The sequence below is a fragment of the Lobosporangium transversale genome (assembly GCF_002105155.1).
Source record: "Lobosporangium transversale strain NRRL 3116 chromosome Unknown BCR41scaffold_92, whole genome shotgun sequence".
NCBI classification, from domain to species: domain Eukaryota; kingdom Fungi; phylum Mortierellomycota; class Mortierellomycetes; order Mortierellales; family Mortierellaceae; genus Lobosporangium; species Lobosporangium transversale.
In genome coordinates, this window is record NW_019029070.1 from 1 (window position 1) to 12423 (window position 12423).

Here is a 12423-nt window from a genome sequence, read left to right on the forward strand (position 1 = left end):
CTTGATCAATTGTTAGCTTCCCTCAAGCGCGTTATTTTCCTTTGAGTACGGAATGAGTACAGATGAGGAATGAGTGGAATGAGTGGAATGGAATGCGGGAATGAAGAATTGAGTATGAAGCAAGGTGTTGATCAGATCAGACCGCTTTGTGAGCGCGCTACGCGCGTGTAACTAAAGATACTTTTAGTTTCTACTTTTCAGTTAGATGTAGTGAAAAGACATGTGCCTGAATTCTAACCTCTGTGTCTCTGTGTCTGTACGTGAAACCTATGAAACATTTTGCCTATTAATGGGCATACACTGGAATTTGACTTAATAAACTATTACAGTATAAATATAATATATTAGTATAACAGCATACATGTATTAATACATCCTTCTGTAATTCGTGAACTTTTCCTTAGTTCCCCGATAGTACTCTCTCGATTTAATGTAGGGGCCGTATGGGATTTATAAGTGTTTGTTATATCATTTTAATATCCACGAATACTTGCATGCATTGGCTTGCCAGATAAAGTCGTGGGTCGGCCACATCGTAGGCGGCATAGACCATGACAGACATACGTGCCTGATAAAAGTGCGGACTTGTTTACCTCGACTTCTTTTATTCCATTTCTCTTTCTCTCCTTCTCTGCTCTCATTTTTTCTGTTGTGAGATCAAGGATCTTGATTTCATTTCAAAGCACAGGTAATAGCAAAGAGACAGTAGAGCCTATAAGCTTCAAGTGCCTGAGTGCCAGTCGGCGTCATCCCAAACCCTGCATCTTTGTATTCGCTTCTTTTATCTAATTTTTTTATTTTTTTTATTTTATTTTATTTTATTTTTTTTTTTTGAAAATAAAAAAATAAAAATATACATGGAAAATAAAAATAAAAAAAAGGAAGAGTGGTAAGCTTATAAACAGATACCACTTATCCGAAATCACTGCCTATGCCAGTGCTCTTTTGCATCACCTACTCAGCATCCATTACAAGCATTCACTTCGCCATGCTCAATATATCCTTGAAAGTTACTCAACTCCCTTCAAGATGTGACGGTCATTGAAGCCATGTTGTCATGATTATATCCAAGGTAGTGGCTTGAGCAATAGAATGCATGATGATCTTTGTCACCCATTTCATGTAAAAGTATGCAGACATAATGCATTTTTATATCAGATTAGCTCCTTTACTCTTTCGCTCTCTTCTCTCTAGAGTGAGGCTGAGCTACTGAATCTCTTTATTGTCCAAAAAAAACATATATATATTTTTAAAGACTATTTGCACACTCATCGTTGTTGCCTCTGTAGCATGAGTTGTTGTTCACACTGGGGTCCTTGGGCTGGTTGGATCCAGTGCCTGGAGCCACGTAAAAGTCTGCAATCTTGAACGAGCGGATCTTATCGTTATAGTCACCTAGGTAGCCGACACCATAGCTCCTAGTGTTCTGATCATAACTGTATCGGAACCAGCTACCGTCGCATTGGGTTCCGTCATACAAGGTCAAAGAGGTGTAGCCATTTCGAGTGTCAAACTGTTCGAACCAGAAGGCTGAGACACGGCCGATACCAAACTTCGACATATCAATCCCATAGCAAGTGTTATAAGCGAAGTTCTTACACTTCGCACATCTGCCTTGGTGTTTTTGATCTTCCCAAAAGCGTACATTGGAGGCGCTTGGCATAGCGGTTGCATAAGCTGACACCTCTCTGTTGGTCCCATTTTGGGCTAGGTGAGGGCTGCCTCCCTCGTCAAACTGCGCGGGGGGGTTGGCAGAATTGACCTTGATCTCGGGCAGAGGATGGACTATGCCGCCTCGAGGAGCAGCCTCCACGACCTGGTTCAACTGGAGCAAAGGAACCAAAGCCACGACAGCAATGGAAAGGATCTTAGACAAGCTAGGCATTTTGTTCTTGTTTGTTTATCTTTGGGAACAGAATAAAGTGGCTCTGTAAACGGGGTTATGACCTAGAGTAGGGGCAATAGTGGTTTGCAAGGTTTTGGTGAGCAGAAAGGATTAAGTTTCAAAGAGGTATACTATGGCAATAACATTCATGTCAGTGGTAATAGGATAGGTCGATACTCCAAGAGGATGCTACTTACTGGCTCAAAGACGATGTAAGGAAAGGAAAGTTGGTTGTGGTTTGAAGGTAGAAATGTAGGAATGGGTCGGTAGTTTTATACTTGCAGATGGTCATATTGTCAAGGAAAGCGAAAAGACATGACATATCCAAGAACTGGGATAAAGTGCGCTACATGTTTGACTGGGATAAAGAGAGTTACGAGCTGGTGCACAGCACCCACTCTGGCTTTCTGTGCTCTGTGGACTGTGGAAAGGGCTCTCGAGGGCGAATATCTGCGGTATCTTGAGGGCGAATATTTGTACGCGCAAACATGAGACAGGGCTGTCTTGTAAATTAATGGACACCTGTTACACAAAATTTATTCTGTCATAGCGATTGTCCGTCCAATTGCATGACAAAGAGAATTCTTTGGTTTTTCTCTATGAATAAGCTAATAAACTTTTTTCTTTTTCTTTTTTTTTCCTCTTTAAAGTAAAAATAAAATTAAAAAAAAAAAAAAAAAAAAAAGAAGCCAAAGAAAATGTGAGAAATGGATCAAACAATCAGAGACATACGGTAAAAGCTTCACATGTAAGAGAGTACATGTACTCCCTCTTACATTGTACAACTTAGTAAGTAGAGTCCTACGCGGAGGTTCTAATTGCTTATAGTTCTTCAAGCATATTCTATACAAACCATTGGTTGGATTGACTTCTCGACAAACTCAAGGGCCGATTGAACCATCCTTATGGGGCAGGCTCAGCGCCAAGACCTATGTTAAAGTTTATAAACCGAATGGATATGGTTCTATGGTTGATCAATCGATTGTACCCGGATCAGTCTATCTTGCATTTGGACCTATTACATGTGGTTAAAGCCTTACTGCCGTTTCGAATTTCGTGTTGTGTGGACCAAAACGATGGAGCCATACCATGCCAATAGCGCCTATATCTACCGAGTGACAAACGTAGTAGCTGAGGTTACAAGGCCTCGCGAAGCTGCATTGTTGTTTTTCCAGGCGCACGCAAGTGCTTATATGTTTATATGTCTATTTGCGAAACCTTGGTGGCGGAGTACTTAAACATTTGTGATATGTCTCTTAGCAAAGACTGATCAATTATCGCTGTAGCCATTGCTGCTGCCTCAAATGCTCTATCTTCCTCAACAATTTTCACATTGAAATTGAACTCTGGAGCGTTGAGTGCAGAGTCGAAAGAGAGAAAGTTAATAGCGTTGATGTAAGAGCAGGGTTATTGGGTATTAAGCATTTTAATTGTTCTATCTGCCTTAAAATAAACTTTATCTGTTTTCTTTTACATTGTTCCACTAATAAAAAAAATTGTCCAAAGGTAAGTTAAGAAATTCATCCGAACTTTGCAGACTTTATCCAGCAGGTGGTCATGCGGAATTAACCATAGGATTTTGTCGCACATGTAAGGACATGGAGTTTAGATATTTATGATAGTTGATTCAACTTCAGCCACAATCAGATAGCTTATAATATATATATATGTTTGCTTATATCGGATAAAGCTTTCTCCTCATCAGAATAATACAAATTGAAAAGAGATAAGTGTATTTCTCATCAGTAGAACTAACTTATGGGATCCATTCTACATTTTAAAGTTGAAAAAAAATGGATGTAGGCTCACAACCAATTGTGTTGCCTTTTATGGCAACAACATTGTGAGGGAGCAAATGCTATTACCATAAAAGGCAAAAAATTGTGCAACGTAATGAGTGTACTTGCCAGGAAAGTACCTCCAAAACCCTAAGTTTCTCGCAGGCTTGAGTTAAAGTAGAGTCATCTACATTTTTCCTTATGCGGTATTTTAAGAACCATTTAGCCGTCGTACCGCACCTTTCGCTTCACGGTCCGAAGGGCAAATGGAGATCTTTTTTTGCCACAGTTCTCATCATTGCGTTTTGCCTTCCACTTATATAGTTTTATTCCATGGCACACTTAGGTTTCCTGACCGAAACCAAATAAATTAATAGCCGGTTCGGGGACTCTCTTCTATTACCGCGTAGGAAGAGCAAAAAACGCGTAGTTGAACTCAGCTATGCTCGCCTCATGCGAATAATGATTATTACCTTCACTGACATAAACTGTATAGTATGCTTCCCGTAATGTATTTTGCCACCAAAAACCAAGACAACATGACCTACCTGCCTTTACTGTCTCTCTCGAGCCAAATGTTATTCTCCCAGAACAGGTCCTAAATCATAGGTAGGAGGACATCCGCTATTGCAAATGCAATGCCATTAAGTGTGTGTGCCTGGAAAAACAACAATGATAATAGCAGCTTCGCGAGGCCTTGTAACCTCAGCTACTACGTTTGTCACTCGGTAGATATAGGCGCTATTGGCATGGTATGGCTCCATCGTTTTGGTCCACACAACACGAAATTCGAAACGGCAGTAAGGCTTTAACCACATGTAATAGGTCCAAATGCAAGATAGACTGATCCGGGTACAATCGATTGATCAACCATAGAACCATATCCATTCGGTTTATAAACTTTAACATAGGTCTTGGCGCTGAGCCTGCCCCATAAGGATGGTTCAATCGGCCCTTGAGTTTGTCGAGAAGTCAATCCAACCAATGGTTTGTATAGAATATGCTTGAAGAACTATAAGCAATTAGAACCTCCGCGTAGGACTCTACTTACTAAGTTGTACAATGTAAGAGGGAGTACATGTACTCTCTTACATGTGAAGCTTTTACCGTATGTCTCTGATTGTTTGATCCATTTCTCACATTTTCTTTGGCTTCTTTTTTTTTTTTTTTTTTTTTTTAATTTTATTTTTACTTTAAAGAGGAAAAAAAAAGAAAAAGAAAAAAGTTTATTAGCTTATTCATAGAGAAAAACCAAAGAATTCTCTTTGTCATGCAATTGGACGGACAATCGCTATGACAGAATAAATTTTGTGTAACAGGTGTCCATTAATTTACAAGACAGCCCTGTCTCATGTTTGCGCGTACAAATATTCGCCCTCAAGATACCGCAGATATTCGCCCTCGAGAGCCCTTTCCACAGTCCACAGAGCACAGAAAGCCAGAGTGGGTGCTGTGCACCAGCTCGTAACTCTCTTTATCCCAGTCAAACATGTAGCGCACTTTATCCCAGTTCTTGGATATGTCATGTCTTTTCGCTTTCCTTGACAATATGACCATCTGCAAGTATAAAACTACCGACCCATTCCTACATTTCTACCTTCAAACCACAACCAACTTTCCTTTCCTTACATCGTCTTTGAGCCAGTAAGTAGCATCCTCTTGGAGTATCGACCTATCCTATTACCACTGACATGAATGTTATTGCCATAGTATACCTCTTTGAAACTTAATCCTTTCTGCTCACCAAAACCTTGCAAACCACTATTGCCCCTACTCTAGGTCATAACCCCGTTTACAGAGCCACTTTATTCTGTTCCCAAAGATAAACAAACAAGAACAAAATGCCTAGCTTGTCTAAGATCCTTTCCATTGCTGTCGTGGCTTTGGTTCCTTTGCTCCAGTTGAACCAGGTCGTGGAGGCTGCTCCTCGAGGCGGCATAGTCCATCCTCTGCCCGAGATCAAGGTCAATTCTGCCAACCCCCCCGCGCAGTTTGACGAGGGAGGCAGCCCTCACCTAGCCCAAAATGGGACCAACAGAGAGGTGTCAGCTTATGCAACCGCTATGCCAAGCGCCTCCAATGTACGCTTTTGGGAAGATCAAAAACACCAAGGCAGATGTGCGAAGTGTAAGAACTTCGCTTATAACACTTGCTATGGGATTGATATGTCGAAGTTTGGTATCGGCCGTGTCTCAGCCTTCTGGTTCGAACAGTTTGACACTCGAAATGGCTACACCTCTTTGACCTTGTATGACGGAACCCAATGCGACGGTAGCTGGTTCCGATACAGTTATGATCAGAACACTAGGAGCTATGGTGTCGGCTACCTAGGTGACTATAACGATAAGATCCGCTCGTTCAAGATTGCAGACTTTTACGTGGCTCCAGGCACTGGATCCAACCAGCCCAAGGACCCCAGTGTGAACAACAACTCATGCTACAGAGGCAACAACGATGAGTGTGCAAATAGTCTTTAAAAATATATATATGTTTTTTTTGGACAATAAAGAGATTCAGTAGCTCAGCCTCACTCTAGAGAGAAGAGAGCGAAAGAGTAAAGGAGCTAATCTGATATAAAAATGCATTATGTCTGCATACTTTTACATGAAATGGGTGACAAAGATCATCATGCATTCTATTGCTCAAGCCACTACCTTCCTGTGTTCATACAGCTCAAGCTTCAACAAGTTCTTACGACTCCTGAGGCTAATAAGGCCGTGGATACAGTATCGGAAAAAATATCAAGATACATGTTGAGAAACTCGAGAATTACTGCCCTCGTGGTATCTTTATTAGTATAGTAGTCACGCATCCAACCATACTGCTTGACAGCTTGAGTCTCATACAGGAGCTTAGTCCTAAGGAGATTGAGGATAGGGAGAACACACATGCAAGATTGTATAATTCTAAAATAGCAGAAGCGGACCAGGGCCTAAAACAAGTGTTGATCAGGATCGACTAGGAGGATATTCGCAAGATTTTTCCAGCGAATCATGTTGATTTTCTGGACAGAATCAAACGCAAGTGGGTTAATCCAGATGAAGATGAAGATGATGAAAACCAAGGTAACCCTCAGAAAATTATGTTATATGAAAACATATAAGTTGTTGTCTAGCTCAATAAACTCATTCGCAAAATGAAAAGAGTGTATAACGAATCGATAAATAATCCTCCGTACAAAAACTTCAGCTTTGCCTCAATGCTTTTTTAAAATGTAATGCTGTTAGGGCAAATTGTATTTGCAATATTTGTTAGAAGTGCGCAATCACAGCTCTTCTTTATTGTCCCATGTACTACTCACTTTATCTATATGCTGTAAATCCACTTCATTTGCAATTCATCTGAATACGGCGACTGTTCGGGCTCCACATGGAGCTGTATACATCCGAACACTACCACATGCCATTGACTATCCTGCGTTCCTTGAGAAATACCTTTAACATGCACATGCACTTTTACCATCTTAGCTACAAGCAGTAGCTCCAATTCATAATAATATTTCTGCAGAAAACCTACTATCTTCATCTGAGACCCTTGATGAGAAATTTGAGGGAATGATCCCGGGCATTACAGATTCTGGTGAGTTTTTATTTTATTATTTTTATTTTTATTTTTATTTTTTATTTTTTATTTTTATTTTTATTTTTATTTTTATTTTTTATTTTTTATTTTTATTTTTATTTTTATTTTTTATTTTTTATTTTTATTTTTATTTTTTATTTTTTATTTTTTATTTTTTATTTTTTATTTTTTATTTTTTATTTTTTATTTTTTATTTTTTATTTTTTATTTTTTATTTTTTATTTTTTATTTTTTATTTTTTATTTTTTATTTTTTATTTTTTATTTTTTATTTTTTATTTTTTATTTTTTATTTTTTATTTTTTATTTTTTATTTTTTTTTTTTATTTTTTATTTTTTATTTTTTATTTTTTATTTTTTATTTTTTATTTTTTATTTTTTATTTTTTATTTTTTATTTTTTATTTTTTATTGGCGGCAGCGATAGTGCACTTAGTATCGGGGATTAACGAGCTATCTCAAGAGGCGTCATCTAGTTGAGCTTGATAATAGTTTAGGCAGAGCCAGATTTATCGCTCATAGTGATAGTGAAGACGAAGAAAGTAAGTGCTACCAGGACTCAAACTTAGTAATAAACATCAGAGGCAACGGCGAGTAAGTACTTTCTATTCTAGATAAATATAAAATGGGAATAGGTTCAAATAGTTTACAAGATGAAATAAAAGAGATCGTTCATTATTATTCAAAAATCTTCGTCGAATAAAAAAAAGGAATATTACTAGAACGACCAGAAAATTGTTTCAGCGACTCTATTTGTTTGCCTGCCCTGGCCCAGTAGCCAATCAGCATCAGCCATCGAGGGACAAAACAATCGTCTTTAACGTGTTAGTCTTTCGATAAATATGCCTCGATATATTATGGTTGCTGGAAGAGCAGACTCCTAGCTACAAATAGAGGCAGTTTAAGGCAAATATACCCAAGAATGATGGAGGAATGAGGGTGAAAAGTTATGTTGCAATTCCTTTCGTCATTTTCTGCCTTTTACACTGAACTAAACCAAATGCTGCACGCCCAAACATAGAGCTAGAGGCCCGCAAATGCGAGAAACATTATAAAGCACATATAGGCGCAACCCAGCATGACTTTAGGGCTCTTCAAGAGACGGCTCATGGGCGTAAAGTCGGAAATATATCTCAAAACACCGTTTGTCCACGACCCGGCAACTTCCAAACAAGGAAAAACAAGTTTTCCTTACACAATTTCCCAATATAAAGCGCGAATCGGATCCTCTATTAAAAACTGAATACTTCCTGGGGGTTTAGAAGAAGTTTTCATTGCATAATGATGTTTTTCTTGAATGCTTGATACTCATTTAGAATTAGATAGCCTAGACAGTTTTCTAAGAGTATTATTTATATATCGTCATGCATGAACTAGGATTATCAAATCTCGCCTTTAAGCGCTGAACCTTGATGGAGGCTTCTAAAATAACTAGTAGAACCCTCTGTGGGAATTTCAGCTTAATCTAGTGCATATATGAGGACTTTTCCTTGGCGAATTTGGTTGTCAGACTTGAAGTCTGGCAATGCCTGGAGCAAAATTCAATTTGACAGGGAGGGGGTGTGCATTTTTCCTTTATCCTCACATCTTACCTAGCTCTTCTCTCACAGCTTGAGCCTAACTCAGTCTTCCATTTTCCCTTTAGCTAAACCATCGCCATGAAAGAAGATCATTATTCAAAAAAAAAAAAAAAAAAAAAAAAAAAGAAACCGATATACGAAGATCCATTTTGCTGGTGATAGTGATCCAAGTCCAGCTTGTGATGACATACCTCGCCCAACAGGTACTGAAACACTGAGGGTGCTTGGACGAGGCAGAACTATAGTTATAGATTATTTTAGCTCTGGCCCTGAGCTGAATTGCGGCGAATAAATGTATCCATTGCCAATGGGTGCTCCAGAATCAGATCCAAAATGTTTATAAATTGGCACAGTGATAGTCTGCCAAACACATCATGCCATCTTCTACACTCATTACGCCCCTGTGCGTCTGTAAATACGGAAGCACTAAGAATTCGGAGCCTACTCTAGCACATGTCCTTAAGTAGTATGGTGATTTTATGTTTCTGGAAAACATATTTCTGGAGCAAACACTAACAAACTTGTGTCGATGTTAATATTATATCATACTAGCTCCAAATCACGTAAATGCAAAAGCACCCACGTATATGTGGGAACGTAGCGGGGCCCTCCTTGATGTAAGGTATCTAGTCACGTTACGGCACGATCAGACTGGATGTGCAGAAACCTAAAACCAAGAAAGTCGTCCTCAGAAGGGATGTGAGATAGGAGTAAACTAAGCCAAGTTTCAAAATACGTTGGCCATAAGGTTGTGGTAAGAGGGATGGGAGGAGGAAGCGAGTGGCAGGCCATAAAAGCAGTGATTCACCGGTGCATTTTTTCACCAGCCCACTAAAGTCCAATAATTTTTTCATCGGTAGGCTTGACTGGCGCAATGTACCGCCGATCTACAAGAAGCAGTATGATGTACCCTGATACGAAAATATCCTATCCCGCCCTTGCTTACTTGTACTAATTTTGCGCTCCCAACTGTGTACTTGAATGTTGCTACTCTGTTATATATAACTGACTAATACTCTCCTCTTTCACCACCTTAATGAGGTGCTTATTGGCTCCATTATCCTATTCCAATATACACGCGTCCGGAGTTGTTCTCCACAAGCTCACTGCTCATTCGCCCAGAGAGTGCTTCTTCTTTATGGGCTTCACACATCCTCGCATTTGTCTTTGCATTTTCAAAGGCCTCACACGTAGTAGCATAGTAGAATAGAGCATTGTCAAATTTTAATTAGGGATGGTAGCAATAGTCGGTAGTGCAGATCTCTGTAAGTGGATCCTTATCCGGATCAGGTTTCACTCCTACTCCTGGCTCCAATTCGGAGTCGTTAATGACGTAGGACTTGATTTTATCATTAAAGTCAGCCAGCGTCGCATAAGCGATAATTTCGTCCTGCCATTCACCCGAGTTTCGGAAATATGTCCCATTGCAACTGTCTCCTTCGTAAAACGTTACGGACGTATAGCCCTTACGTGTGTCCATCTGCTGGATGACAATTCCAGAGGCGACGCTCTTCTTGTTTCCTGGAGTGATTCTTACGCACTTGCCGTAGGGAGGCCACCCACATGAAAAGCATTCACCACGATAATTAAAGTGCTCAAAGAAGCTCAAAATAGTTGGGGCCACACCAGCTGCGAGTTCACGGACAGGAGCTGTCGCTGCGGAAGCTGTAGCCCCATGAAAGATCTCTGCTACAGGAGCTCCTAGTGCCGGAACAGAGCTCTGACCTTGGCCCTGAACGAGAGGAGCCAGTCCCAAAGCGAGAGCGGTGAGTATACGGAATAAGCCTGGCATCGTTTTTTTTTCTTTTTTTTTTTTTCTTTTTCTTTTTCTTTTTCCTTTTCTTTTTCCCTAGTCTTTACTAGTTGGCAGGATAGGATAGAGTTGGTCAACTGATGCTAGGATCGTTTCTTCTTTTGAGATGTATGAAATCTAACTGGTCGAGCACACACTGCCTTTCTACTTACTTTGGGGATAGGAAGTACGATATATCGATCGGATGAAGAAGGATGTAGATGAATGAAGAGGGAAGGGAATGAGAAAGAAGGCCTGCCTTAATAAAGAAGTCGCAAAAAAAAAAAAAAAAAAAAAAAAAAAAAGTCTAGGTTGTGCGACATGACATGATGCTGTAGAAAATGGATATAGATCAAAGTAAGAGGGAATGAGTTTCTCTTGTTTCTTCAATGTGTGGAATTCTATTACAACCTAGGAGTGATCTTCACTGTGCCTGCATTCCCTGCATTGCTTTCACGCATGAGTAAGGATAGGAATCCATCACAACCATCTCCAGCTGCGTTGTCCAGGATGGACAATAATAAAAGGAAGTAAAGAAAAGGAAGTAAAGAAAAGGAAGTAGAGGAAGGAAGTAAAGAAAAGGAAGTAGAGGAAGGAAGTAGAGGAAGGAAGCAAAGTAGAGGAGGCAAAGTAGAGGAAGCAAAGTAGAGGAAGCAAAGCAGAGGAAGCAGAGCAGAGGAAGCAAAGCAGAGGAAGCAAAGCAGAGGAAGCAAAGTAGGGAAAGTACAGTAAAGAGAATAGAAAAGAAAAGATATAAATACTACAATATATAATGGTGCACATATCGGTCATCTAGCCTTGGAAAGGTGCAAGAACTGTGCTTTAAACCGGCACTGCTTCGTGATTTTGCCATTAGACTAATAGAACCACATAAACATGGTTGTTTGTTCCCCATGGCTCCTTACTCCCAGCCTTGAACTACATGTACAGTAGTGCATCTACATCAAAACATCGTAGGTCGACATGATAGTACGACAGCGAGTTTATGCTTCTATTCACTTTAATGCAATAAAGGTATTTCTTCTCATTCTCCTTCATTCTCCCTCATTCTCCTTCATTCTCCCTCATTCTCCTTCATTCTCCCTCATTCTCCCTCATTCAAACTGAGTTACTTTCCTCCACGTGACACGGCTACGGTTCAATGATTGAGCCAGCGAGAAAGAGGGCGAATGGAGAAGAGATATATTGGTAGAATTAGAATAAATAGAAGCTGTGGAACAAGCGCGCTGTTCTGTAATTTATTATTTCTCCTGTCCTAAACCTATAAATTGAAACTTTGGATGGCAAGCAAAATGAGGGCGAGGGATAATTGGGGAAAAAAAAAAAAAAAAAAAAAAAAAAAGACAACAGAATATGTATTAGTATATACATAACAACATACATGTGTATTTATCCTTCTGTAACTGATGAGCTCTTCCTTAGTACTCTGGCAGCACTCTCTTGACTTAATGCAGGAACTATATGAGGCTCATAAGCGTTTGCTATATCATTATAGCATCCACCATTACTTGTATGTATTGGCTTATTAGGTGAAGTTTGTGGACTGGGCGCGTCGCAGATGGCGGGTATGGCCAACATGATCGACATGGCTGTCATTGCAAAGACCTTGGCAGATATCTGTGCCTAGCAAAAGGATGGCCTTGTTTACCTCGGCCTCTTTTATTCCGTTTCTCTTTCACTCCTTCTCTTCCATTGCTAGCACTCTGCCATGCTCAATATACTCTTGAGCGTTGCTCAGCTCCGAGTCTGCATCCTTGAAGAGATGGCACAGCCATTACAGCTAGCCATATTGCCATGATTGATCGTAT

At 39.7% G+C, this 12423-nt stretch overlaps 5 protein-coding genes across 5 annotated transcripts; 2 read left to right on the plus strand and 3 right to left on the minus strand.

The window, feature by feature from the left end:
* Window positions 1-1161: 1161 nt before the first annotated feature.
* On the minus strand, window positions 1162-2117 carry BCR41DRAFT_426986 (hypothetical protein). The gene is made up of 2 exons (XM_022030809.1): window positions 2083-2117; window positions 1162-1947 (listed from the first exon to the last, which is right to left on the minus strand). The coding sequence occupies exon 2, from the start codon at window positions 1883-1885 to the stop codon at window positions 1250-1252; it is 636 nt and encodes a 211-aa protein (XP_021875183.1). The 5' UTR covers window positions 1886-1947; window positions 2083-2117; the 3' UTR covers window positions 1162-1249.
* Window positions 2118-5272: 3155 nt separating this feature from the next.
* Window positions 5273-6228, plus strand: BCR41DRAFT_390916 (hypothetical protein). The gene is made up of 2 exons (XM_022028302.1): window positions 5273-5307; window positions 5443-6228. The coding sequence occupies exon 2, from the start codon at window positions 5505-5507 to the stop codon at window positions 6138-6140; it is 636 nt and encodes a 211-aa protein (XP_021875184.1). The 5' UTR covers window positions 5273-5307; window positions 5443-5504; the 3' UTR covers window positions 6141-6228.
* A 44-nt stretch (window positions 6229-6272) lies between these two features.
* On the plus strand, window positions 6273-8455 carry BCR41DRAFT_376002 (hypothetical protein; the record flags this gene model as incomplete). Its single annotated transcript, XM_022027000.1, has 4 exons — window positions 6273-6446; window positions 7131-7242; window positions 7741-7785; window positions 8265-8455. 4 exons carry the CDS (start codon window positions 6273-6275, stop codon window positions 8453-8455), a joined length of 522 nt encoding a protein of 173 aa, XP_021875185.1.
* Window positions 8456-10032: 1577 nt separating this feature from the next.
* BCR41DRAFT_417001 (hypothetical protein) lies at window positions 10033-10615 on the minus strand (the record flags this gene model as incomplete). The annotated part of the gene is made up of 1 exon (XM_022029532.1): window positions 10033-10615. The coding sequence occupies one exon, from the start codon at window positions 10613-10615 to the stop codon at window positions 10052-10054; it is 564 nt and encodes a 187-aa protein (XP_021875186.1). The 3' UTR covers window positions 10033-10051.
* Window positions 10616-12004: 1389 nt separating this feature from the next.
* On the minus strand, window positions 12005-12411 carry BCR41DRAFT_376004 (hypothetical protein; the record flags this gene model as incomplete). Its single annotated transcript, XM_022027001.1, has 2 exons — window positions 12005-12238; window positions 12337-12411. 2 exons carry the CDS (start codon window positions 12409-12411, stop codon window positions 12005-12007), a joined length of 309 nt encoding a protein of 102 aa, XP_021875187.1.
* Between the last annotated feature and the right edge of the window lie 12 nt (window positions 12412-12423).